A 26,796-nucleotide genomic window follows, 5' to 3' on the forward strand; every position below is an offset into this window, starting at 1 on the left:
TGATGTTTTATGCTTTCATGCATCAAGTAAATAAACCCTTCTTTGATTCATTCGTAATTTTCATATAAACCCCAAAAGTTTTTGCTTGCAACAAATAAGTGTTTATATCTGTAGTATAAGTAAAGAGAATCTTGTTCACAAATAGAAACCCTTCTTTGGAGTAATCATCACATGAAAACAAAACCTGGTTCTCTCCAAAGATAACCAAATAAGAAACACTTTTAGTTCTTTAGAGAAGAAAAAAAACCCTAAAAAAAACTTGAACTTCAATCAAAACCAGAACCATCGAACTAGATACCATCCGAGATCTGAACAAAAAACCAGCAAAGTCATCAAACAGATAGACTTTGCTTTAGAGAATTATAGGACACTCCACATGATCCAAGAAGAGGCTCACAGAACGCAAGTTATCTCCAAGTCCTTCAATCACAACTCTTCTGCCAATATCTTTCTCGCGATCGTAAGTGATAATAAAGAAGGAGCTATCCGAATAGGCTGGTGAGAAAATGAATTCGCCGAAACTAGGAATGGCCCCTCTGCATTTTATTAAGCATTTTCCAACTAAATCATTCCAAGAAGGAACCACGATAGAGATCTTTGACCATTCTGGTTTGACGACATCTTCCAAAACCCACATATCAAATTTACCAGAGAATGAGCTCTGAACCCATGAGTTATTCAACAAAGCTATCTTCCCCTGGTAGTTGACCAAATCAGATTGATCATGACTTTCAATTTCGACACCATCGGGTAACTTAACAAGAGAAAACTCTTCCAATTTCACATCAAAGCACACAATTAGAGATTCGTGTTTATCTCTATCACTACTGGACCAAGCTCCGTAGTAAATAACACCAGTCATCGTCGTCGTCATACATATCCCTTTGGTTGCAGGACAATGCGGAACCTTACATTCGATCATCCTCCATGTAGCTTCTTCTTTATTCTTCTTCTGAGCTCCTCCTTTTAATGTTAAAACTTGATGCTCTTCGCTCACAAACGGCCCAGAAACTTGCGATACCGTCATGCACAAGACTTTGTATTCATCTTCAACCGTATCGTATCCCAAAAACCTTGATATCCCTAGTTTTCTCCTAGTGTTGAGTTTGGGTAAAACCAAGAGCTGGCCCGTGCTAGGATTCGAAACCACCATCTTATCCAAATCTTGACAGCAGATCAAGCCGCGTACAGGTGGAGAAACGTTGTAACTTTGTGAACAGAGCCGCTTATTATCAAGAAAGCTTGATGTTGTACAAGTGTAAGAAGAAGACGGTGAGACTGAGTTGAAGAACCGGATGCTGTCACGGTGGAACGAGAGGAGAAAACATGGACGAGTTAAAGATTGTTCCAGGTAGAGATCGATGAAATGTTTGCTGCGGATGATAGAAGACCAGAGCTTCGAGACGACGATGAGCTTTGGTACGGATTTAGCCGGCAACCTCACAAGAATCTTTTCGATCAGATCTCGAGGAAGATCAACCATGGATGTGTTGTCGTCTCGTATCTGTGGATCGTTTTCCTTCTTAACCCTCTTCATGGCGATTCCTCTGCTTTTTCTTTCTTCCCGGCTACAACCGATTTCTAAAACCGTTATGTATATATATAGACCCAACGAATCTTTTTCTTTTTGTTTTAGAAAAACAATTTGATAACAATTTGATATGATATAACTTACGGTAATTGGTGATATATACCCCAAATGGCTCACTTTTTTCTTTCTTTTTTTTTTTTTTCCCTAGGAACAAATTTTTTTTAACAGAAATAACAATAAACAGGTGGGTGGCCTACGAAGTAGAGGAGGAACCAATCATGAGCCAAATACAACAAATACGTTATATGACATCAAAAACCAAACGGTGAATCATGTGAAGTTGTGATCATATTGAATTATTGCATTTTAATTTGTGAATATTGCCTTGTAGATCCACCAAGGCAGGTTTGGTAAATTGATTTGATCATATGATGCAATGTATTAACGGAAGTAAACACATAAATTAACCTTATATACAATCGAAAGACATTTATGATGAAGGAGGATTTGTAAAACTATAAAAATCCAACAACGTAGCTAGCTACTATCTAGAGAATCACACAGCACAACACTAAACACGTTACAAATTTTAATACTGCTAAAGTACTAATCCAACAGTTGATTATTCTTGACCGTGTTGACAAAAAAAAAGCTACAAATTGCAAAACTACGTCGTTATATAACGGTACCTTGCGTCAAACGAGCTCCGGTGGCGGTGGATGCGCTTGATCCAGGCCCATAATGAATTTTAGGCCCAATAATTTGTTCTCTCGCCTGCGGATTTATCATTATTATTTATATAGTTTATATTTTTTTTTCCCCTAAAAAAATAAATCGCGAGCTTTCCCTTTCTCTGTCCGAACGAACGACGTCGAATTCTAGATTGTTCGACGGCGATGGGAGCTGGGAGAGAAGTCAGCGTATCACTAGATGGAGTCAGAGACAAAAACTTGATGCAGCTCAAGAAACTCAACACGGTTCTCTTCCCTGTTCGCTACAGCGACAAGTACTACGCCGATGCAATCGCTTCCGGCGAATTCACCAAGCTTGGTTCGTTTTCCTTTTTTTTTTTCTATTACAGTTTCATGGGAATGTGCCTTTCAACCAGGACCCTAATTTTATCATCGAATGTACCTGAAAGTTAGTTGCTTTTGGGGGGGTTTATGATGAACTGTTCTGTGATTAGGCTTGGTAGACTCTATAAAGGAAGTATCTTTTGCAACAGTGCTTTACTTTGGTTGTCTGATTAGTCCCATTCACTGGTCTATTTTAAAAGTTTGATTATGGTTTGTATTCTTGTTTGTTCGGTTTCGTGAAATTTCTTGACTGAGCTGTGTTTTATTTAGGTTCAGAACTAGTGTCTGAAATCAGAAAGAAGATGATTTTGTTTGTAATATTGTTTCTTTCTAATCCTTGAATCGATGAGTTTAGTTGCTTTCTATTGTCTGTTGCTTCGTAAATACTGATTCATGTTTGAGCTTTGTTTGAATACTGCATTATCTTGTTTAAACCAAGCACAAAGCATTTGTTGTACCTAGTCATGTTTGAGCTTTGTTTGAATACTGCATTATCTTGTTTAAACCAAGCGCAAAGCATTTGTTGTACCTAGTCATGTTTGAGCTTTGTTTGAATACTGCATTATCTTGTTTAAACCAAGCGCAAAGCATTTGTTGTACCTAGTCATGTTTGAGCTTTGTTTGAATACTGCATTATCTTGTTTAAACCAAGCGCAAAGCATTTGTTGTACCTAGTCATGTTTGAGCTTTGTTTGAATACTGCATTATCTTGTTTAAACCAAGCGCAAAGCATTTGTTGTACCTAGTCATGTTTGAGCTTTGTTTGAATACTGCATTATCTTGTTTAAACCAAGCGCAAAGCATTTGTTGTACCTAGTAAAGTAATCCATTACTGCTGATAGACTTATTCAATGAATTTTTTTCGTGTTCCTTTGTGTGAAATGCTTGGTTGGAACATCTTTTTGCGCCAACCAGTTTTTAATATGTACAATAAGATGCGATTATGAAAGTTTTAAGACTGTTGACAACATCTTACTTTGGCAGTAACTATTTCATTGTTGTTGCCTGGATAGTTATGTTCTTGGTGTGACGGTTACTTTCTCCAATTTGTGAGACAAGGAAATTTCTTCATGTTCTAATAATGGATTTACTCTCTTTCTCTCAGCATATTACAGTGACATATGTGTTGGAGCTATCGCCTGTCGTCTGGAGAAGAAAGAAGGTGGGGGCATGCGAATTTATATAATGACGCTTGGTGTTCTTGCCCCATACCGTGGGATTGGCATTGGTAAGTGATAAATCTGCTATCCCAAATTTTGAATCTTTATACTGACAAAACATGAATAATGTAGAAAACTGTTGCGTAATTCTGTTGTTCCTTCCGTTATAACTTATAACACATGAGGCTAGCTGTAGTATATTTATTCTGTAGTTTGTCTATTTAGAGATTCGAACCACCAAGAAGTAGTCCTGAGGGTTTTATGCAATGATTCCTCGTATATCAAGATTTAAGATTGAATTCCCCTGCTTTTAAAAAAGGAAAAAATCTGTCTATAAATTCTGTATCTTGTTTTTTTCTTTGTCTTTTGCAGGTTCAAAGCTATTGAATCATGTTCTTGACATGTGCTCAAAGCAAAACATGTGTGAGATATACTTGCACGTGCAGACAAACAACGAAGACGCGATCAAGTTCTACAAGAAGTTTGGGTTTGAGATCACAGATACCATACAAAACTATTACATCAACATTGAACCAAGTGATTGCTACGTTGTCAGCAAGTCCTTCGCTCAGTCTGAAGCCAACAAATGATGAAAAATACCCAACTCGGGGAAGCCATTCCTCCCCCAGTTTGTTTCTTTGTTTGTTCAATTCAAGATCTATTAATGTTATGATGATAGTCGGTTTCCGAGTTTTGCTTGTCTTGTTGACCTTAAAGGTTTCTTATTGATTCTAGATTTATAGATTCATGGTTATATACTTGCTGGTTTTGGACCTTTTTTTTGTTTGGGGAAGTTTTAACTTTGCAATTCAAAGCTTTATACTCAGTACTTGCCACTCCAGGGGTTCGAAATTGAGGTTCCATATCTAAAATGTTGTTCTATAAATTTGAGTAAAGAGATACTGAGTGTTGAATATTGAAGTAAATAAAGAACTGTAGAAGAAATGACATTGGCTTGCGTGCCGTTAATTCATAGTGAAGACAGAGAGCTGTGTACTTCTAGGTTCCAAAAACGGCACGATTGTCTAAGAATCGCCGTTCATCGGATTGATTCCGCCTCTGCAATTAAGCACCGGCTTCCTCGAGTCGCTCTTTTACTCCCTCGATCCGATTGACCAATGCGGCGTTCTCGTTTCGTTTCCCAAGTTTTCTCAGACGTTGCCTTCGCTGACGCCTCCACTATCTCTATTCCAATCTTCACCACCATGTCTACTCGTGCTCCGGTAAATTTCCTCAGCCATGTTATTTTCGTATCACTCTCGCTGCGTTGCTTCGGTTAATGGAAGATTAATTTTGTTTCTTACGGAGCAGTACAGAGGTGGCCGAGGACGAGGCCGAGGTGGGAGAAGTTTCTCCGATCGTCCGTACAACAATGACGCAGGAAGAAGAGACCAGTTCGTTACTGAAGACTCGCATTTTCAGTCAGTTCATGACGCCAATCTCCGATTCCGGCATGGTCAACCTTACCGACAACATCAGCCTCCGTTTGGTCAGCGGCAGCAACCACCGTTCAATCCGAATTACGGATTTCGACCTCCGCCGCCGTCTCGAGGTCAGTGGCAACAATTCCGTCAACCTAATCATCCGCCATCCAATCAAAGCTATACCGCTTGCCCTCCCCCGCCGTTCTATCAAAACCAGATGTCTCGGCCGCCTCCGCAGCGGAGCTTCCGTCAACGGCCGCGATCAAAACCTTCAGACTACCGTGAATGGGAACATGCTAAAACGCCACTGCCTCCTGGCTCCGGTAAGTTATGCTAAAAATTTGATCATCTCATTCAACTTCACGCCACTTTGATCATCGCAATTTGATTTACGTTTTTCTTTGTGCAGAAAAGTTTGTTGTTCTATCGTATAATATATTGGCGGATTACCTTGCAAATGATCACTGGAGAAGTCTTTACTTTCACATACCGAGGAACATGTTGAGTTGGGGATGTAGAAAGAGCAAATTAGTGTTCGAGCTTGGCCTGTGGTCTGCAGATATAATGTGCCTTCAGGTTATTGTTTCTGCTATATCTTCTTGTTATTTTTTGTATGAAGGACTAAGAAGACAAAGCTCTGTTGCGTTTTCATCGTGTGCACAGTGATCTAATGTGTTTTTGGCATATGTCAGGAAGTTGATAAATTTCAGGACTTAGAGGAGGAGATGAAGCCCCGGGGATATAGTGGCATTTGGAAGGTACTTATATGTTCTAAATTTGTTGAAAAACAATTAGGGTTTATCTATCTGTCTTACGAGTCAGCATCACCTGCATTGCTTAGTGTTTTTTAAAGATTTGATTTTGAGTTTGTATTCTCTACTGACTCTCTTGGAGTAAAAAAGATTATATGGTATGTATCAGAGCTTGTAAGAACTAGGCTTCAATTGTGGGGCTAATTCTTTCGTATGAAAATGTAGATGCGGACTGGTAATGCTGTTGACGGCTGTGCAATATTTTGGCGATTAAATAGGTTTGATTCCCTTTCTCTTCCTTGTGTATTTCAGTTTGGAATCTTGTTTGGGATCTCATTTTTATCATATTAGATTCAAGTTGGTTCATGAGGAAAGCATCCAGTTCAATCAACTTGGTCTTCGGGATAATGTTGCCCAAATTTGTGTGCTTGAGGTAATATAAATACCTTATGGGGATAGTGACTTACATACATTTGCCACTTTACCCTAAATCAAATTTGGTTCTGTGTAGACACTGTTGACTTCACGTACAAAAGAAAATGAGACCCCTCCACCTGAAAGGTAACTTAAAAAATATCTATAAATGTTACTACCATATCATTTAATGGATGGATAATTGACATTCACTAGGAAGCGGCTGATTTTCTTCAGTTATGGGCTATACTTTGTGGGTAGGTTGAAGTGAATTGCCATTTCTTTTTGCAGCTCTGCTGGTTCCCACCGAGTTGTCATTTGTAACATTCACGTGCTTTTTAATCCTAAAAGAGGAGACTTTAAACTTGGTCAGGTACTTTCCTTTAGTGCCATATTCTAGTTTGTAGAAATCTTTTGCCAAACGACAGTTTTACTCTTTGATTTAACTCTATCTATACACATGAACATGTAAAAGTGTTAGTTGTCTTAGATAAAACTTTTGAAGCAAAACACTCCGCCTCTTGCTTAACTTGGTTTGTTTAACTGTTTCCATTTATCATCTATGTATTTATCTCTGCTACGTAGGTCAGGACACTCTTAGATAAAGCTCAAACTGTTTCAAAACTCTGGGATGATGCGCCTGTTGTTCTTTGTGGGGATTTCAATTGTACACCAAAGGTAGGACACTCTTACCTTAACCAGTTGGTATACTCAAAATAACTTGTTTTGTGACATGGTCTTAACATTTTTCCACCTGGTTGCAGAGTCATTTGTACAACTTTATTTCAGACCGGAAGGTAAAGCTTCATTGTTAGGCAAGTCCTTCATCTATTTAGTAACATTGTATATATGGTTCACATTGTATCTTGTGCTGCTCTCTGCAGTTGGATTTGTCTGGTTTGGCTAGAGACAAAGTTTCAGGGCAAGGTTCTGGTGAGTTTCGTCCACCAAGGCCAGAAAATACGACGAGGTAGAGCAAGAACTCACTAAGTTCTTCGACATCATTATGTATTTGGTTTTTCAACTTAACACCTCCATGTTTACTCAAGAATCTTTGGGTTCTACTCTGCTTTTGCAATTGCCAGCATGGTTGATAAGCCTCCTCAATTTTCCAGGGTTCAGTCCGCCAATAAATCTCCAGAAGGTCAAGATCAACCATCAGATTCCATCACAAATGCTCATATTGAGAATAACTCCAACATAGATGTTGGAAAGGCCCCCTCCGAAAAGACATCTGATCTTCCATGTGGTGATACAATTCTTGCTGGTCACAAAGCCACCTCCAGCTCAGACCAAGTATTACCAGGCGAGAATATGGCCTCAGATTGTAATTTTGGAATAGAAAACAGAAAACCTGATGTCTCCGGGAATCTCTCGATGTCTGAAGATCTTTCTTCAGTAACCATATCAGATACAGAACCTCAACATGCTTCCAGTGCTAGAGAAGATTTGAATACAGATCATTCTGTAAGTTCCGGTTTATCAGAAACAGAGCATTCCCCTGAGGAAATATGTTCTAGTGATCAAGATATTTCATCTAGTTTCTCCACCAAGGTTGACACTACTTTGGCTGAGGTGAAACTAGATGGCTTAACATTGGACGAACCAGTAGTATTCGCGCAAGATGAAGAAAGTTTAGGTGAAGATGGGGAAACCTTTTTGGCTAAGCTACATGATAATAATGAAGACTTGAGTCAAAAAGGGGAACTTGTAAATGAACTTCCACTTAAATCGGGGTTTGAAGCTCTTAATAGTGACAAAATCACTTATAGTCCATCCTCTTGGACTCCAATGGAGATAGCAACTGCAACAGGTGACCCAGAGAGAACAACGGTTGAACATGCTCTGGAGCTGAAGAGCACTTACTCAGAAGTGGAGGTATTGTAATATATTTCCTACAGTTTTGTCCTTTTATCTTCTGTTCCTTGAGAAATTATATACTTAGGAAGCTGTTGAAATTTGTGGTTAGGGCCAAGCAAACACAAGGGATGAAAACGGAGAACCTGTAGTGACCAGTTATCACAGATGTTTCATGGGGACAGTTGACTACATATGGTATTAGCATTAGAAGCAAAACCATTTGTGATAAAGATTAGTATATTACTTCATTATTGTGGATTATGCACGTTTTGACATATTCTCATGTTTGATTTCTGGTTTGGGTTAGGCGGTCGGAAGGTCTTCAAACAGTGCGTGTGCTTGCTCCAATACCAAAGCAAGCAATGCAGTGGACACCAGGCTTCCCAACTCCAGTAAACTCCCATGATATTATTGTTTCTTTTATAGCCTAGCTTTTTAACTGAATTAACTACAAAATTTTCTCATTTTTGTATTTCCTGGTTTGTTACAGAAATGGGGAAGCGATCACATTGCACTGGTTTCAGAGTTGGCCTTTTGCAGCAGCAAAACTCTGCCCAAAAGCTGATGATAAACAGGTGGGTGACTGCATTAGAAATCTAAGAAAGTGTAAGGAGATAAGATGTTGGAGCTCCTGGGTTCAAGCACATTCTCGTTGCAATGTTGGTGATCTTAACGTCAACAATAGCTTAAATTATATCCCAGCATAACATCTAAGAGTAAACTTTTTACAGAATCTCATAGGCTCCAGTTTTTCAGTTATTACAGATGAACACCTAGCATTATCAATGTCCTTGTGTCCAATATAAGGACATCTCACATTAGTACTCAGTCGCTGCAATAATATTCAGAACATCCAAAACTTGTTGCATCAATGGTCGTTTCTTCTTGTCCCGCTTGGTGCAACTTTGGATGAGTATGCCCATCAGTGTTGCGGCATTCATAGGATAATCGGTTCCAAGTCGGGGATCGATTATTTCGCCAATCTTATAATTTTCGGACAAGAAAGATCCAGTCCGAGCACCTGCGCTTTGATTCTGCAAATTTGTTAATCTGTCTACTGAACCAGCTAAAAGCTCAAGCAAGATCACGCCAAATATGTAAACATCAGTCTCCATTCCCACATAACCTACATACATATTACACAGTTGTCTTAACATTAAACAATGAAAGATTAATCCGAATTTTGTAAAACAAAAACTTAAGAATTTTGTGTACCTGACATGACACATTCATGAGGTATGTATTCAGTTCTACCCATAAATCTCTCGTCTTTCAAACGTTGATTGTTTGATTCAAGATAAAACAATTTTGCATTGTATTGCTGATGAAATCCAAGCTTGGGGATATTAGTTGCTAAGATCACAAAACAAACAGAAGAAGAAGAATGGAAATAAAGTCGTTACCTCGTCAAGCATAATATTATGCGGTCTAAATTCGAAATGTAGCGGTCTATTCTTGATCGAGTGGAGAAAAACAAGACCTTGAACTGTTCCAATGGCAATCTTAACCCGTGTTTCCCATGGCAATGCCTCTTCTTCTGTTGAGAGAGAAACATTGAAACTGAATGTAAAGCAAAATTATCTAATACCGATTTATAGAATTAATGGACACATTAATTAGAAGAGAGATCGATCTTAACTTCCGAAAATGTGATGATCTAAACGTCCTTTGTGCAAGTATTCTAAAACCAAGAGTGAACTTTTGTTGGTGTTAACCAAGAGTGATTCGTTATCTTCACAACAGTAACCCAAAATTTTGACCAAGTTTGGATGAGAATGTTTTTCTAGAGACTTCACTTCTTCCTGCAGCTCATAGGTGTTTTGCCCATCAATTAGTACACAACACATAAAGACAACTTTTAAAAAATACATAAAATAGTTGAATGGAAAGAGAACAGACTTTGCTTACCATCCACTCTTGCAGAGCCTGTGAAGTACTATGAACACATTCGATGACAGAAACAGGAGTACCTGTTTTAGTTCTTGATGGTGCAAATGTGGTTTCATCGATGTAGCCCTTGTAGAATGCTCGAATACAGCTATTCTCGCAAATTTTGACCCTGTCTTGTCTGAATTTCTCCATTGCTTTCATCCATTCCGAGAAGCTGAAGTCTTTCATATCCTCGTTTTGTGCCTCTACTTTTCCATATACATAGATAAGAACTTGAGTTACGTATTTTTTTTTTTTTAAAACATTAACAATAGTAAAGTGCTTTTGAAAACAGAGATGCATGTACCTGAAATTAGAGGTACGGTGAGAGGCTGGTAAGCATATGAAGAAGGTTGTTGTTGTTTGAAAGGCTTTACGATGTTTCCCATTGTTGATGATGAAAGGCCTGAATTCTCAATACATCACTCAAGTTTGGAATTTTGCAAAGATACTTCTGGTTTAAAAGAGGTTACAAAGTTATTCCAAGTTGTAAAAGTGACGCTGCTGAGCAATAAAAAAGAAAGAAAAAGAAACCACTACATAGCCCTATATGCATGACAGTACTCTAGTTTACTAAGTTGGGGAAAAAATTCGAAAACTCAAGTAAAGAATCTCAGAAAAGTGTTGTGTCAATTTTAGTAAGTTATTGACTTATTGCTTTATTGTTGATTAGAAAATTTTCCAACTCAAGTAAACAATTTTTAGCTTATTGCTTTTAGTTGATCTATTGATTAGAATAGAGGCTGTAATAAATGGTAACTCTGAAACGTGTAGGACACACACACAATTACTATCGAGTCAAAATGTACAAAAGGACAAAACCAAAAACGCGTTAATTTTGTTTTCCTTCTCTTCTTTCAAAGCCGAAATAGCCTGAATTTATAATATAGTATTTTATTTATCTTCGTTGGTTCTTATAATTTGAACAAAAATAGTATATAGATTTAATTTTCAAAATTTTCTATACTGTAATGTAACCGTAAGGAATAAGGATGATTGGATAATTTATTTACAATTATGGAATAGGCCCAATTAAAATATTATTGGGTTTTAAAAATCCCATATACTCTTATGGGCTTTAATTAATACCTCCAGGCCCCAATGTTATGCAACAAATGTTCTTATTCTTCTTCTTCTTCCTCTCTCTCTCTCCAAACAACTCCTCTGGGATTCTGATTCTGTGACTTCTCGCCATTTTTTTTTTTTAATTTTTAATTATCGCTAAAAGCTTCGCCATATTCTCATCTTCTCAACATTCTCAGGCGTTTTTCGCGGCATTTATTTCGAATTCGCACGAAGATTCCCTTTGTAATGTTTTGATATCTTCTTCGTCCGTTGTTTTGCTTCTCTCTCTTCATGGGTTCGGCTTCGATTAGTTACCAATTCGGAATCTCAGCTCGATTCTACCAGAATTTGAATTCGAGGTCGGATGTTACTGTTTCCTCGCTTCCATGTAAAGCTGATGTTTCCAGAAAGATCCTATTCTCAGCTCCAAGCTCTTCCACTCACAAGGTAAGGAGAGAACCCGTCGTTTGTTATTTCCCTTAATCTCTTTTATGCCAATAACACAAAAAGTTCAAATATGGGTTCTCAAGATTTCTATCAAATTGCGTGTTTTGCTTCTTCGGATTTGGATCGTCTTTAGTTGGTGGATTCTCCTAATGTAGGCGTTTTTGATATCCAGGACTGTATAAATCGAGCTCGGGTATGTTCTTTGCCAAATACTGATGACTACTGCGATGAGATATTTGAGACGCCAATACTAGACAGCATTGAAACTCCATTGCAGTTGAAGAATTTGAGTGTTCAGGTAACTTTTTGTTGATGGTCTTATGCCATATGTAGTTGAATGAAAAAAACTGAAAGGGCTTGGGGTTGATGAAGTGGGTTTTGATTTTTGTAGGAGTTGAAGCTATTAGCTGATGAAATACGTACGGAGCTTCATTCTGTATTATGGAAGAAGATCCAAAAGTCTATGAACCCTAGCTTGGCTGCAATAGAGCTTACCCTTGCTCTGCATTATGTTTTCCGTGCCCCGGTTGACAATATATTGTGGGATGATGTGGAAAAAGTAAGCTCATGTTTTGAAATTCAGGGGGATTGATGATTTGATTTCCTTGTGCTTTGGACCTATGTTGGAAGGTTTTCATGTGTTTCTTGTTGTGTTAATAGCTTGATTTGTCCTTTGTAGACATATGCACATAAAGTTTTGACAAGACGTTGGTCTGCAATACCATCGAGACAAAAGACCGGTACTTCTGGGGTCACTTCTCAATTGGAGGAGAGTGAATATGATTCTTTTGGGGCTGGGCATGGCTGCAACAGCATTTCTGCTGGGCTCGGTAATTTTATTGTCACCCTGTGTTAAAGAATCAGTTGCCTATATAGCTTTAGTTTATTTCCTTATCCTTTTGCCTATTTTCCCTAAAACAAGAAGTAGACTTAGCTAATGAACGCTTTTTATCGATTAGGTGTACTGAACGTTTTTTTTTGTTTCTTAGGATTAGCGGTTGCTCGAGATATAAAAGGAAAGAGAGACCGGGTTGTGGTTGTGATAGACAATGTGACAATAACTGCTGGTCAAGCATATGAGGCAATGAGCAATGCTGGTTATTTGGATTCTAATATGATCGTTATACTTAATGATAGCTGTCACTCTTTACATCCAAATATGGAGCAGGGATCCAAGGCATCCATCAGTGCACTATCTAGCATCATGAGCAAAATCCAATCTAGCAAAATTTTCCGCAAATTTAGAGAATTAGCTAAAGTAAGCATTCCTATACTCTCTTTGTTAAACTTAGTTGGTCGCAATTTTGAGGCTGGAAATTTCATGTTCAACAATGTAGATGTTATTTGATTATTTGTTTTTGCTGTGGATTTTGACAGGCTATGACGAAAAGAATTGGAAAGGGCATGTATGAATGGGCAGCCAAAGTCGATGAGTATGCACGTGGAATGGTTGGACCAACAGGATCAACTCTCTTTGAAGAACTTGGTTTGTACTACATTGGTCCTGTTGATGGACACAACATTGAAGATCTAGTTTGTGTTCTCCGAGAAGTATCTTCTCTAGATTCAATGGGTCCTGTGTTGGTCCACGTGATCACAGAGGAAAGCCGAGATGCAGAAATCGGAAAGAAGATCATGGTCAAAGGTATATTCCTCTGCCTATGTAATTTTCTTAACACTATCCATATCTTGACATTGACAGTTCATTTTTTGTGTCTCAGACAGACGCACTTACAGTCATTGCTTTGTGGAGGCTTTAGTGATGGAGGCAGAAAAGGATAGAGGTATTGTTGTGGTTCATGCAGGGATGGAGATTGATGCATCCCTTGTTACATTTCAGGAGAGATTTCCAGACAGGTTTTTCAATGTCGGAATGGCTGAACAGCACGCTGTCACATTCGCCGCTGGTCTTTCTTCAGGAGGTCTGAAGCCCTTTTGCATTATTCCCTCTGCTTTTCTACAAAGAGCTTATGACCAGGTTTCGCCTTTTTCTCCATCTCACTTGCACAGAGTAAGACTGTTCTAATATGTTTTATTAGAAGCAAAGGGCCTTAGTGTCTTTGATGGTTTCGTTAGGTGGTCCATGATGTAGATAGGCAAAGTAAGGCGGTGCGATTTGTTATTACAAGCGCAGGGCTTGTTGGATCCGGTGGTCCAGTGCAGTGTGGAGCTTTTGATATAGCTTATATGTCATCCTTACCAAACATGATAGCAATGGCTCCTGCCGATGAGGATGAGCTTGTTAATATGGTTGCAACTGCAGCTTCCATCACTGACCGTCCGGTTTGTTTCCGGTTCCCTAGAGGCTCCGTTGTCGACAGGAATTATCTCGTCCCCATTGGAGTACCAATTAAAGTAAGTTCCAATCTAATCGTCAAATCTTTTTGTTGCAAAAGCAGACTGTGCTGACAACAAGAATCGCTTTATTATATTAGAGTAGATCGGAAGAGGAAGAGTTCTTGTAGAAGGTCAAGATGTGGCTTTGCTTGGGTATGGAGCCATGGTTCAGAATTGTCTTCATGCTCATTCGCTTCTCTCTAAACTCGGTTTGAACGTGACTGTAGCTGATGCAAGATTTTGCAAACCCCTCGACATCAAGCTTGTGCGTGATCTATGTCAGAACCACAAATTCCTCATCACTATCGAAGAAGGCTGTGTTGGAGGGTTTGGTTCTCATGTGGCACAGTTCATAGCCCTCGATGGCCAGCTCGATAGAAACATCAAGGTAGATAAAAATCAAAACCCCATCTCTTTCAAAGTTCTCATCTTTTAAAAATTTCTGATTTACTTTTTTTGTTGGGATTTAAAAATTGGTAGTGGAGACCGATTGTATTACCAGATGGCTACATCGAAGAAGCTTCTCCTAGCGAGCAGCTTGCACTTGCTGGGCTAACTGGACATCACATAGCAGCAACCGCTCTGAGTCTTTTGGGTCGCACTCGAGAAGCATTGCTCCTCATGAGCTAGCATAACCTTCTCATGAGGGATTTACCTTCACAAGAAGCTCAGAGACTTTAAAAAGGCATCACATTTATGACGAGTGTAATTATAAAGTTTCTTAAACAAAATTTGTAGATAATATATTCAGAATTCAAGAAATATGATATCCTGATTTTGGAAGAGCAATCTGCTACGTTTGTATATTGTAAATATAGAGTATGAAAATTCACTAATTACTTTTTAGTTTTTACACGGTTTCCCCAATTTTCTTCATATTCGCAATTTGTTGTTGTTGTAAAGTCTCTTCTACTATACACACATACAGCTACAAGTTTCTCTATTTGGTGTAAACAGATACAATGTCCCATATCTGGAAACAAACAAATTGAATTTGTCGACACTAATTAAAAAAGCTTTCCTTTAAAAATTAGTAAAGAGTTACTTTCAATATTCGTTTAAATTACAAAACCTGATTCCTTCTTTTTCTTCTTCTTCTCGATCTCTGTCTCTCTCGCTACTCGATCATTTCGCTTCTATCTGAATCCTGTGGTTTCGTTTCTTCATGTAAGTTTTCTCCTTTTCATTCGTTTTGTGTCGATCGGAATTAAGTGTAAAGATCGGAACTTTTACCTAGATTCTTTTAGGAATCGAAAAGTTCATTCTGATTTTAGCGGAACCCATGATCGTTGCATCTAGTTTTTTTTAAAAAGCCCTAATTTTTTCAGGTCTCTTAATTCAATTTGTTGACAAGAATTGATGCTTTATCTGTTTGCAGTTATAAAAAAAAAATTGAATGATGGAAACAGAAACGGAACATCATAGAGCTGTCTCTGTTGATGACAACGACAGCCTCGTACCAGAGCCAAGTTCAACAACCAAAGAAAGCTTTTTTGAAGATTTCTCGCTTACAGGGCAAGTTATGAATCCACAACTTTCAAGTGCTGGCGAAGTTTTGACAAAAGTTGAATTGGATTTTGCTTTTGTCTCTGAGAAATTGGTCAATCTAAGTCTTCTTACTATGCAACTCGGCACCAGGGAAAATGATTTTGAGTCTTTTGTTACTAGGAAAGAAAAAGAAGAAGAAGAGCCTTTGAGTAATGATGATTCGGCTGAGAAGGCGTTGGAGTTTGATCTCTTGTCTTCAATTCTCAATTCAGAGGTGAAAGAACTTGAATCGCTTCTTGGTTTTCTCCAGGACGAGATTCAAAGTGCGCGTGTTATGATATCTCCGTTTCAACATGATGGAGAAGCTTTCTTGGATTTGGAAGGGAAGTTGCATGATGCTGAACAGTCTTTGGGTCAGTTAATGGACCAAGTGGTGGAAATGAAGAAGCAATCTTCTAACTTTCAGAGGTTATCTTCTGGTTTGGTAGAATTTGGAAGCTGTAAGTGTCTTTAAACATTTTTTTCATGATGACTATAGCTGGTGAAAAATTTTCAGGCTTTGATTAAAGTTATGTATGTTAACTTTGTTTTGGCAGGGTCTGGAGGAAAAACTGCAGTGTCTCAAAACGATGGTGAGTTTGGTGATCTTAGCGCTAAGATCAAAATGCAGACTGCTGATCAGCAAAGGAATGTTTTGAGGATGCTTGAGAAATCTTTGGCTAAGGAGATGGAACTTGAAAAGAAACTAAGTGAATCAAGAAATACTGAACGAGAACTGGAAATGAAACTATATTCTTCCGAGCAGGATGTTGTCTACATGGAAGAAGTTACCGAAGATGCGTTCTCGAGGTGGCTTGAGTCAGATAATGCTGCGGAAGTCTTTAAGGGAACGTCAAAGGAGATGTCTGGAAAACTCCAAGTTCTTCAGTTCAATCTAAGCGGCTCTTTTAAGCGGGAAGATAACTTGAGGTCTGAGCTCGTTAATTCAAAGGAACGTTTAGAAGCTAAGGAATGCGCCTTGCACAAACTTGATAGCAGCAATGCAAGACTTCATGACTTTCTTATGGCGCAAACAGAAGGCTTAAAAGAGAGTTTGAGAGAAGCTGAGGAAAAAATGATTCTGTTGAACACTGAGAATTCCTCATTAAGTGAAAAAGTCAGCTCCCTTGAGGAACAACTGAATGAATATGGGCTTCAAACAGAAGATGCGGATGCTACTTCTGGTGCTCTGATAAAAGATCTTGAACGTATCAATGTGGAACTGAAAGATAAGTTAGCCAAAACTGAAGCTAGGGCTGAAGAAGCAGAATCCAAGTGCAAAATTCTAGAAGAAAGCCAAAAGGAGCTTCAAGACGAGTTGGGGACTTTCAGAGACAAGGGCTTCACTCTGGAGAAGTTAGCATCGCTTGAGAAACACTTGAGGGACTCAGATCTTCAACTAGAGCATGCAGTTGCAGCTGTTGAAGCAAGTAAAGAAAAGCAGAACTTGTTATATTCTACTGTTTCTGATATGGAGGATGTGATTGATGATCTTAAATCCAAAGTTTTGAAGGCTGAAAACAGGGCTGACTATACAGAGGAGAAGCTGATTATGGTATCTGAGTCTAATGCAGAGCTCAACGAAGAACTGAAATTCTTCAAAGGTAGATTGAAAGAAGGGGAGAAATTTTTGCAGCAAGCAGAAGAAAGAAAAATTCGAACGGCTAAAGATATTGCTTTACATAACAAGATCATGAAAAAACTGGTCATGCAGCTAGCTGCTGAACGAGAACGACTTCATAAGCAGGTATTAAGACTTTAACGCATATACTCAGAAACCCAGTTTGGTGTTATTTCATGTCCTTTGTAGCTTCACCATCATCATAGTGGATGCTTAGATATTGATACTTCTTTTGCAGATAACTAACTTGTCAAGAGAGAATTGTCTGTTGATGGTGAAGTTGAAAAAGATTGGAAAAACTGGTATTATGGAGAGTGGCAATGGAAATGAACGTTCACCAAAGTCTGACCAGAATGCTTCTTCTTGCCATCAAGAAAGTAGTCCTCAAGCCACCGTCACTTCAGTAATTAATCCAGAGGTATATTAATTCTGATTTTGCAGGCATCTAAGTGAATTCTACCATTCAGCTTTAAGATGGAAGCATTGAATATTCTTTGAAGACCTTATAAAAATGTGATGTTGGTCGCTGATTTTTTTTTTCTGTAGGAGGAAGAAACAGAATTAAAAGCAGATATTGGAAGTGNGCCTTTTTCTCCATCTCACTCGCACAGAGTAAGACTGTTCTAATATGTTTTATTAGAAGCAAAGGGCCTTAGTGTCTTTGATGGTTTCGTTAGGTGGTCCATGATGTAGATAGGCAAAGTAAGGCGGTGCGATTTGTTATTACAAGCGCAGGGCTTGTTGGATCCGGTGGTCCAGTGCAGTGTGGAGCTTTTGATATAGCTTATATGTCATCCTTACCAAACATGATAGCAATGGCTCCTGCCGATGAGGATGAGCTTGTTAATATGGTTGCAACTGCAGCTTCCATCACTGACCGTCCGGTTTGTTTCCGGTTCCCTAGAGGCTCCGTTNCTTTCACTTTTTCTGAGTCTCATAGGCGCCAGTTTTGTTTTTCACTCTTTGTCATAGTTTACAATTACAATGACAGACTTATTTTGTAGTTCTTTTTGGCTATCCATCACAGAGAATCTGCTATAAAAGTTAAGATATGATTCTTGTTTATATGTCTTGTCTAAACTACTGCCTTTTCCACTTATTACAAGTAAACCCCTATCTTTTATTATTGTCAAACATCAGTAACTCTACACGTTAATCCTCAATCTCTGAAATATAATCAAGAACATCCAAAACTTGTTGCATCAATGGTCGTTTCTTGTGGTCCCGCTTGGTGCATCTTTGGATGAGTGTGCCCATCTGTATTGCCGCATTCGCAGGGTAATCTGTTCCAAGTCGGGGATCGATTATTTCCTCAATCATATAATGATCGCGCAAGATAGATGTATTCCAGACATCTGAGCTTTGCTTGTTCTTGATTAATAGTTTTCGAGGGTTTGAACCAGATAAAAGCTCAAGCAAGATCAGACCAAATATGTAAACATCAGACTCCATTCCCACAAGAGCTGCATACAATATCACACAATTGTCTTTAACATTGAACAGTGAAAGATTAATCAGACTTTGCAAAACAAAAGTTGATGTACCTGGCATTACACATTCAGGAGATATGTAATCACGTATTACCGTGATTCGACCTTCTGTCAAGCATTACACATTCGGTTTGATTGATTCAAGATAAAACAGTTTTGCATTGTAATGCTGATGAAATCCAAACTGATGTATTAATTTCTAAAGATGATAAAACAAAAAGAGAGAAGAAGAATTGAATTTAAAAAAAAAAAACAATTACCACCTCGTCAAGCATAATGTTATGCTTTTGAAGTTCTTGATTTAGCGGGAACTTGTTGATCGAGTGGAGAAAGGCAACACCTTGAGCTATTCCAATGGCTATTTTAACCCGTATTCCCCATGGCAATGCATCTTCTTCTGTTGAAGGAAACATGAATGAAAGTATATCATATGTACAGCAAAAACTGTCTATACTGATTTTCAGAATGGACTCATTAATTAACTAGAAGAGATCTTATCTTGCGAAAATGTGACTGTCCAAGCTTACTCTGTGCGAGTATTCGAAAACCAAGAAGAGTGTTTTGTTATCTTCACAACAGTAACCCAAAAGTTTCACCAAATTGGGGTGAGAAATGTGTTCTAGAGACCTCGCTCTTTCCTGCAAACTCATAGGTTTTTTTTTTGTGCCCATCAGATAAGTAGACAAGACATACAATATAATGGAAGAGAGACATGCAATTTGACTTATTGCTTTGCTGAACAGAAAGTTTTTCTAAGACGACTTAACAATTTCAGAAAAGTGTTAAGAGTCGATTTTAGTAAGTTATTGACTTATTTATTGCTTTGTTGATTAGAAGTTCTTCTAAGACGACTTGGCCATTTCAAAAAAGTGTTAAGAGCCGATTATAGTAAGTTTTTTTTACTTCTTGATTTGTTGATTAGTTTAGAAATAGCGGCTGTAAATGGTAACTTTGAAACGTGTATATAGTTCACCATAATTATTATTGAGTAAAAACGTAACCAGAAAACGCGTTAATTTGTTTTGCTTCTTTTCTAGTATAGTTAGCTAAATTGAACATTTATTTATTAAACAGTTTCTCAATCAAGTGTACAGATGATGTCGGTCTTCTGAGGTTACTGTGAGCGAGAGAATGGTTCACGAGTTTTGGCAATCTTGCTCTGTATCTAGCACAAGCCTCAAGAGACTAACGTTGCGTTTTCAGCAAATATGCGAGGAGAATCACAAGAGTGTTTCGTTTGATACTTTTGAGTATTCTGATACTATTGCGGAGGAGTATCCAGTAGTGAAATTTGATTCGTTAACTGGAGCGAGTCTATATCTCTGCATGATGAATGATCAGATCAACAGGGCGAAGTTTACAGATGATGATGAAAAGGAAAACTAAGCTTCAAACTGTAAAACAGGTAGGACTTTGTAAATATCTGAAAGTGCCAAACTTGAACTATATAGTATTATATCAATTTTCGATAACGTACGTAGCATGTTATTTTATTATGTTGACAATGCATATAAGATTAAAATCGTGTGAGATTAAGAAGAAAACCTACCTATTAGAATTAGAACCGTCTGTGGTTATTACTTCAAACTCTTCACTCAGACTTCCAATACTTTTAGCTATTTTAATCCTTTATTATTATTGGCAACTGCCATAGTACCCAATTGTTATGTCAATCTCAGCATGTGAGTTCATCACAAATGGTAACATGCTGAACCATTGGTTCTCCTGCAATCCTCAACGGCCTAGAGCTTGACTTATCCCACACGCTAACTCCATCCCCTGTTCCAAAACACCACAACATGATGTGCTTATATATATTGTGGAAGAGTCTGGGAAAGCTTGTTGACTGATCATACTTTATGCATCCTGCTAGAGTGAGTCTATATCATTTGCAAGGGGAACGATCTCCTTTAAAGAGTTTTCTCAATCTAAATACGTATATTAAGATGATGTTGGTTCAGCACCAATCATTGATTGGGATAAATTGAATTTTTGACGCATTAATGGAGAGCTTGTTTTCCACATCTCTTCGTATCGGGATTCTGAGCGAGAGAATGGTTTAGGAGTTTTGGCAATCTTAGCTGTGTATCTAGCACAAGAGCGGCCTAAAGAGACGGACGTAGCGTTCTGATATATACAATTGCGGAGGAGTTCTGTGTTGATTTTATAGTATCTCAGTTTGCTTCGATGGACACTTTAGCTTATATAGATAGACTCTCAAGTCTCAACTGATCACTGCAGCTGACCACACGTAGGTGAGAAAGATTTAGACTAATCAAAAAAGGTGGATGTATTGTCCCTTTATTTTGTAAATATATGAGAGAATCAGAATAGTGTACATACGTCATGAGTAGGGCTAGTTACTTTTTTTCTATGTATTTTCATGATTAGAACCGGTTAAAGTTGAAACCTTACTAATTTAGAAAGTTCTAATCAATAATTCCAAGAAGAAAGTAGCTTTTTTTTAAATGTAAAATTTCCTTTTTCTTATAAACATTAAAAAGTTATTTTTTTTTAAATTTATCAATATATTTATAACATACTATTAAAGGTAGATAAAGTAAAAAAAAAAAATCTTTTTTTGGTTTAAAAAAATAGCAATTTCCTTTTTCTAAGTAATACTAAGAAAAAGGAAAAGTAAAAAAAAGAAAATCATAAAAAAATAGTGATTTCCTTAGTCTAATTAATTTCCAAGTTCTTTTTTGTCTTTTTTGTTTTTTTTTGTTTTTCTCAATTGTTTCTTTATTTATCCCATAAGCGAGTACAACAAACTATACATAAGCCCAAAAGAAAGCCCAAATTAAATCTAAATTTGGTTCTTTTTTGGTTAGATTTCCTTGAATTACAACCCGCGGAAAATAGCCAAAATCATCCCCAACTATTTGGCAAACGCTTTTTTATACCTAAACTTTAACACCATGCAAATAACAATCTGAACTATAGTAAAATTTAAATTTTCTACCTAAACTATAGAAAATGTTGTCAATTTCAACTTTTGTTCAAACAGTGTTAAATTCGAGTTTAACGTTGTTGAGTCAGACGATCTTTAGCATCCACATGACAGTGGGAATGACCAAAACTAAGTTGTTTTGGTCATTTTTAAGTGTGTTGTAGCAAGAAATAAATCGTTTGAAAAAAAATAGAGTATTGGAATCCGTTTTCAGGTGTGTTGTGAAACTTTATTTTTGATCATTTCTTGCTATAAAATACCCAAAATGACCAAAACGATATAGATTTGGTAAATCCCAGTGCTACGTTGATGTTACAGACCGTTTGATTCAACATCATTAAACTCTGATTTAACATTGTTCAAACAAAGATTGAAATTGACCATATTTTATATAGTTTAGGTAGCAAATTTAAATTTTAATGCAGTTCAGATTGTTATTTGAGTTTAGGCTTAGGACAAATAGTTGGATTTGATTTTAGCTGGTTTTCCCATCTAAAGGAAATCCATATTTTTTATTTGTTTATTAAGTTTGGGTCGGTCGACAACGCTCCCTCACTTTCTTTATTATAAATAGACTAACACTCGCATAAGAACAGAGAGTTTAGCGAGAGAGATTCTAATGGCGAGAGAAAGAGAGAGAGCGATTCTAATTGGTGCGCGGGGAGCAAAACGGGAGTCGAGTGAGAGAGGTATATTTTCTAAACCCTAGCTAGTAGCTATGAATCAGATTCTGATTTTTTCTTTCTTTCTGAAATAAGAGTCTCGTTTGTTTGTTTTTTTTTTTTCTTGTATATGCGATCTTAATTATTATTGGGTTTGTTTGTTTCTTTTTTTTTTGGATGAAACTACGAAACAGGGTTCGTGTTCCAATTCCAACCAGGAGAAGGATGACTCTCAGATCGATTTTGGTTTCAAGGAAGTGGACGATTCAGAAACCCTAAAAAACGGAAGGTAATCTCTACTCTTAGGTCTAGGTCTTTTTTTGTTTGTTAATTTAATTAAAGGGGGTTTAATTTCTTTGTTTCTTTCTCTTTTGGTGGTGACACTAGGAAACAGGTTCGTGTTCGTGTTCCAACCAGGAGGACGATTGATTTTATCTCACTTTGTTACAAACTCTGATCGAGTAACATATATATATGTCTTTGTCTTCCCTTGTGTGCTCTCTAAAATTTGATCACTTTCTTTCTCTTTTTTTGGTTGGTTGAAACTACCAAACAGGTGTAGGTGTGTGTGTGCGTTCGTGTATTCAGAGAACAAACACTGCCTGTCGCCGGCGACAGTGTTCTTTTACAGTAAGTAACTACTACATCAAACTCTGGTCGGTTATATAAACAAGAAAGGTAACATGTTATGTCTATTTGGTTTCAATTTTATTAAATTTGGGAATGTGCCTCCTGAGATTTTATTGTTTTCACTTTTATTCATTCATACCTTCTTTTTTTGAAGATTAACGAAGGGGTTCTAGTACAGATCGGAGAAATATGCACTTTGATTTGAGGAATGATGAAGAAGGGATTCAGAACATCATCAAATTGTTCCTTCCTTCTTGTTACAGAGGTGGTCTTTGTTGACTCAATACGTCTCTTAATATTCCACTTCAGTCTTCCCAATCCTTACTCCAGTCATCAGTTAAGTCTACTTTAAAAGTTTAATTTGTTTTTACATTATTGGATTGAGAATTGACATTTATTTTCTTCCCATTGTTTCCTAACTTCTTTGTTGCTTCTCTAGATCTAGATGATGGTGGAGATGTATACATATGCATGTCTTATTTTAGGGATGACCACCGCCCCAACCACAACAACAATCCTCTGTAAGTAAACTTCAGATCCTTTATCTTGTCTTCCTATGGCTTTCAGGCTGATGTTAAAGCATTGCAGAAGGTTCTCCAATCCAGTCCAGACACTTGGTGAGGTTTCCTTTGCTCTTTTGATCATATCTCTTTCATCCTTGTCATTTGAGAGCTTGCTTGGTTTGGTTCATGTTCTTATTTTGCAGGGTGATGATGGCAATTTTCTCAATTATACTGTATGTTCCTTCACTCTCATTCTCACCTAGAAGCTACCACTCCATATCCCACGTTCTTCTTGTATCCGCAAGTTTAATGACACTATACAGGTTGCTGATTTGAGATATTCCGTATATACCTTTTTTTTTTTATGTCTTGACTGCTGTTGATGACCCTTCTTTTTCCTCTCTCTCTCTCAGGTCAATTCATAACACAAGGAGCCAAGTGAAGAGCCGAGTTGTGTAGCCATACGTGAGAGCTATGGACTATTTTGGGTCAGGTAATTCTTTTTCTGTCTCTGTATTAATTGTCTATTATTTTTCACTCTATACTTTAGTTCCTTGTCATTTAATTTCTTGTTTTCTTTTTTTTTCCCCTGCAGAGTTTTGGTGGCTTCTGTGCACTTACATACTTGATCTTTGCCCCCGAAGGACTCAATCAACTTTGCGAAGTCACTAACCATGCCTTGAAGCCTTTCAAAGCTGCCGCTGATCACTAACAAGGTTTTTGTTTTCTGAATCTCCATCTGCTTTTCTTTTCTTATAGTGTGGATCCAACAATGTACTCTGTTTTCACATGTCTCTTTCTTTCTGGTTGGTGCATGTTGTGCATGTAAGATACACAAGGAGCCGATGATCCATCCATTTAGACATCGATCAAAGTAAGTAAGCCCTACTACTCACTCTCTTGCCTTTTCTTCATCTCAGATTAATGGATATTTTAATTTCTATATTCTAACATCTGAGTTTACTTTACACAGTTGTTAGGATTCTCTCTTGGTGGTTCTGCTAACAGGTGAGATTTTTTGATGGGATTGTTTGTTACTCGCTGTTTGCATGCTTATTTCTGGAGATGTATCCCGACCTGCTGCCATCAATTTTATACCAGAAGTATTCATTTGTGTCATCTTATGTAACTTACAAGACTCTTGTTAAGCTCTTATCCTTCTTTTAACTTTTCCAGAGCAGACAAACCTATGTTGTCTTGCTATGGCTTTCAGGCTGATGTTAAAGCATTGCAGAAGGTTCTCAAATCCAGTCCAGACACTTGGTGAGGTTTCCTTTCCTCTTTTGATCAATTATCTTTCATCCTTTGCTTATATTAGATATTTTTATAAAAGACTTATTTAAGATCCTATTCTCTGTGTTTCGTGTCCTGCAGATCTATCAGCATCAGCATAGCAGGCAGATGAGTTTTCCTGCTATGGTTCATCTTCTCTCCAGCACGCTTTATTTCAAGCGTTTTTCCCCTACTTAATGTTCTAGGAGGGATTGACGAGGAAGGTAAAATGCCCTTCTTTGTTTTCTTCGTTATGATGTGACTATAGAAGAGGTACTTTGTGTGATCTTTATTCTTGATTATATTCAGGAAAAGGGGATCATATGAGCGAGTTGGATACGGTGCACAAGATTCTGGTTCCACACTTATCATGCCTTTCCTTGACAACGAGCTCAAGTCGCAAGTCCCCTTCTGACCTAAACTGGTTTGTTGATAATCTTCATTTTTCTTTTCTTATAAATCCGACAATGTACTCACACGTCTCTTTTTGGTAGGTGCATGTATTGTTGGCCATGGAAGATACACAAGGATCCGAGTGAAGATTCGAGATGTTTGTTCTGTTGGCTGGTGGGGACTTGAGGAGGCTGCTTGCAGAGCCAAACTCAAAAGGCCAAGGTTCGGTCACATCTCTTAATCTTCCTCAGAAATCAGAAAGCCACAATTCTCTCATTCTTGCTCAGTTTCTCTCTTGTGACCCCTGAAGCCGATAATCCATGTTGTTAATGATGTAATCCAGTCTCTGCAGCAACAACTTTATCCGTAAGATTAATCGGATAAATAAGCCTTAAAGCCATTCAAAGCCCTACCATTGTTTGATAGTTGCTACATTGAAAACTAACAAGGTTTGTTTTCTGAATCTTCATCTGCTTTTCTTTTCTTATGGTATGGATCCAACAATCAGTATACTATGTTTTAATATGTATCTTTCTGGTAGGTGCATGTTGGCCATGTAAGATACACAAGGAGCCGATGATCCGTCCATGTAGACATCAATCGAAGTATAAGTAAGCGCTACTACTCACTCTCTTGCCTTTTCTTCACATCTCAGATTAATGGATTTTTTTTTTATTAACTTCGAAATTCTAACATCTGAGTTCACTTTACACAGTTTGTTAGGATTCTCTTGGCGGTTCTGCTAACAGGTGAGTCTCCCAGTTGTTAGAAGGTTTGTTCAGTCTGTTAGTGACCAAGCCGTTGGAGTGGGAGTCATTTGTGGAGTCAGACCAGATCAGCAGTTGGTCAAGGTATTTTTGTTTCTGTTTCATCTCCTGAATCCTTCCCCATATTATTTCATTAGCATAATGATCTTTTTGTAGTTGTTTCATTTTGGTTTCAGTAATAGTACTGAAGTGTGGCTTGTCATATTCGCCATAGAAGAAGATACACTAGGAGTCAAGTGAAGAGCCCAGATGTTTGTTGAGTTGACTGGTTGACTTGAGGAGGCTGCTTGCTGAGCAAACTAGAAGGCCAAGGTTTGATATTTTTTTCTCTGTTTTATTTCTGCTTTAGAGCTCAAAATAGGATTCTCTTGTTATATAATCAAAGCTATAAGCTTTGGTTGTTGGCCCGGAAACATTATTCTTGACTGAAATGTGGCTTGTCATGACTATGTTGCAGATTGTACATGCTGATCTACTGAAATTGATGGATGGAGGAGTATCACTTTGCTAACTCAGTTCCTACATTAAAATTGTTACCTAAAGAAGCAGCAGGTATGCTTTTTCAAAATACAATGGAGATTTTGTGATGGGATTGTTTCTTACTCTCTGTCTAATTACACTAACGTTTATGATATCTACAGGGAAAAATTCTTGAATTCTTATTCTGGAGATGTAATCAACCTGCTGCCATCGATCAACTTTTCATTTTAGCTGAACAGTTGTTCATCGATGATGTATAGACTCCATTGCTGTTTTCGAACAAGTCAGGCAAGTCGTTCCAATTCTCACAATCACTCAATACGTTCGCTTCAGTAGTTCCCCATTCATGTAACTGAATTTTTGTGTTTTTGTTTTTGCTGCTTCTCTAGATGATTGAGATGGCGCTGAATTATGATCCAAACGATGGAATACCCCTCTTCTTGCTCTGTAAGTCATCTCAGTTTGCTCTCTCTGCCTTTTTTTTTTTTTTTTTTTTTTTTTTTTAA

General features: G+C 37.7%; 6 protein-coding genes and 2 long non-coding RNA genes across 24 annotated transcripts in view; 6 read left to right on the forward strand and 2 right to left on the reverse strand.

The window, feature by feature from the left end:
* Positions 353–1,537, reverse strand: LOC104709086 (F-box/kelch-repeat protein At3g04660-like). Its single transcript, XM_010425753.1, has one exon. It carries the CDS (start codon positions 1,535–1,537, stop codon positions 353–355), a length of 1,185 nt encoding a protein of 394 aa, XP_010424055.1.
* Positions 2,362–4,596, forward strand: LOC104705399 (N-alpha-acetyltransferase 50). Its single transcript, XM_010421389.2, has 3 exons — positions 2,362–2,581; positions 3,713–3,835; positions 4,140–4,596. Exons 1-3 carry the CDS (start codon positions 2,428–2,430, stop codon positions 4,355–4,357), a joined length of 495 nt encoding a protein of 164 aa, XP_010419691.1. The 5' UTR covers positions 2,362–2,427; the 3' UTR covers positions 4,358–4,596.
* Positions 4,731–9,045, forward strand: LOC104705400 (carbon catabolite repressor protein 4 homolog 6). Its single transcript, XM_010421391.2, has 15 exons — positions 4,731–4,990; positions 5,079–5,514; positions 5,601–5,767; positions 5,884–5,949; positions 6,169–6,221; positions 6,295–6,376; positions 6,455–6,504; positions 6,649–6,730; positions 6,943–7,035; positions 7,122–7,154; positions 7,242–7,327; positions 7,473–8,235; positions 8,327–8,412; positions 8,525–8,609; positions 8,708–9,045. The coding sequence occupies exons 1-15, from the start codon at positions 4,886–4,888 to the stop codon at positions 8,780–8,782; spliced, it is 2,262 nt and encodes a 753-aa protein (XP_010419693.1). The 5' UTR covers positions 4,731–4,885; the 3' UTR covers positions 8,783–9,045.
* On the reverse strand, positions 9,015–10,687 carry LOC104705401 (putative inactive serine/threonine-protein kinase At5g11400). Of its 2 annotated transcripts, none has more exons than XM_010421392.2 (6): positions 10,454–10,687; positions 10,126–10,355; positions 9,857–10,019; positions 9,621–9,754; positions 9,433–9,538; positions 9,015–9,343 (listed from the first exon to the last, which is right to left on the reverse strand). In XM_010421392.2, the coding sequence occupies exons 1-6, from the start codon at positions 10,533–10,535 to the stop codon at positions 9,036–9,038; spliced, it is 1,023 nt and encodes a 340-aa protein (XP_010419694.1). In that variant the 5' UTR covers positions 10,536–10,687; the 3' UTR covers positions 9,015–9,035. The 2 variants fall into 2 exon arrangements, with proteins under 2 accessions (XP_010419694.1, XP_010419695.1); XM_010421393.2 differs by having other exon boundaries at positions 10,126–10,352; positions 10,454–10,685.
* On the forward strand, positions 11,271–14,844 carry LOC104705402 (1-deoxy-D-xylulose-5-phosphate synthase, chloroplastic-like). Of its 2 annotated transcripts, none has more exons than XR_754299.1 (10): positions 11,271–11,658; positions 11,831–11,956; positions 12,050–12,217; positions 12,338–12,488; positions 12,648–12,916; positions 13,036–13,303; positions 13,380–13,636; positions 13,735–14,013; positions 14,094–14,383; positions 14,476–14,569. XR_754299.1 is itself a non-coding variant. In XM_010421394.2 (10 exons), exons 1-10 carry the CDS (start codon positions 11,503–11,505, stop codon positions 14,623–14,625), a joined length of 2,109 nt encoding a protein of 702 aa, XP_010419696.1. In that variant the 5' UTR covers positions 11,271–11,502; the 3' UTR covers positions 14,626–14,844. The 2 variants fall into 2 exon arrangements, 1 of the variants encoding a protein (XP_010419696.1); XM_010421394.2 differs by having other exon boundaries at positions 14,099–14,383; positions 14,476–14,844.
* Positions 14,972–18,147, forward strand: LOC104709087 (WPP domain-interacting tail-anchored protein 1-like). The gene is made up of 6 exons (XM_010425754.2): positions 14,972–15,162; positions 15,374–15,983; positions 16,080–17,269; positions 17,382–17,561; positions 17,690–17,755; positions 17,821–18,147. Exons 2-6 carry the CDS (start codon positions 15,392–15,394, stop codon positions 18,145–18,147), a joined length of 2,355 nt encoding a protein of 784 aa, XP_010424056.1. The 5' UTR covers positions 14,972–15,162; positions 15,374–15,391.
* On the forward strand, positions 22,140–22,722 carry LOC109125828. Its single transcript, XR_002032930.1, has 3 exons — positions 22,140–22,272; positions 22,440–22,534; positions 22,633–22,722. It is a non-coding gene; the product is annotated as an uncharacterized LOC109125828 (long non-coding RNA).
* Positions 22,796–26,796, forward strand: part of LOC104705407 — a 9,087-nt gene continuing 5,086 nt past the window's right edge. For 4 of the 15 annotated variants that reach the window (XR_002032919.1, XR_002032915.1, XR_002032929.1 and 1 more), the window contains exons 1-18: positions 22,802–22,923; positions 23,030–23,211; positions 23,315–23,701; positions 23,792–23,871; positions 23,974–24,094; positions 24,209–24,252; positions 24,352–24,386; positions 24,555–24,641; positions 24,753–24,874; positions 24,960–25,074; positions 25,145–25,265; positions 25,387–25,492; positions 25,585–25,654; positions 25,759–25,894; positions 25,967–26,122; positions 26,268–26,362; positions 26,452–26,573; positions 26,680–26,737. This is a non-coding gene — a long non-coding RNA (uncharacterized LOC104705407). Of the gene's footprint in view, positions 22,924–23,029; positions 23,212–23,314; positions 23,702–23,791; positions 23,872–23,973; positions 24,095–24,208; positions 24,253–24,351; positions 24,387–24,554; positions 24,642–24,752; positions 24,875–24,959; positions 25,075–25,144; positions 25,266–25,353; positions 25,493–25,584; positions 25,655–25,758; positions 25,895–25,966; positions 26,123–26,267; positions 26,363–26,451; positions 26,574–26,679; positions 26,738–26,796 lie in introns of all 15 variants that reach the window. The other 11 variants (XR_002032921.1, XR_002032925.1, XR_002032918.1 and 8 more) reach the window with 11 other exon arrangements.

Source organism: Camelina sativa, chromosome 8 (assembly GCF_000633955.1).
Source record: "Camelina sativa cultivar DH55 chromosome 8, Cs, whole genome shotgun sequence".
NCBI classification, from domain to species: domain Eukaryota; kingdom Viridiplantae; phylum Streptophyta; class Magnoliopsida; order Brassicales; family Brassicaceae; genus Camelina; species Camelina sativa.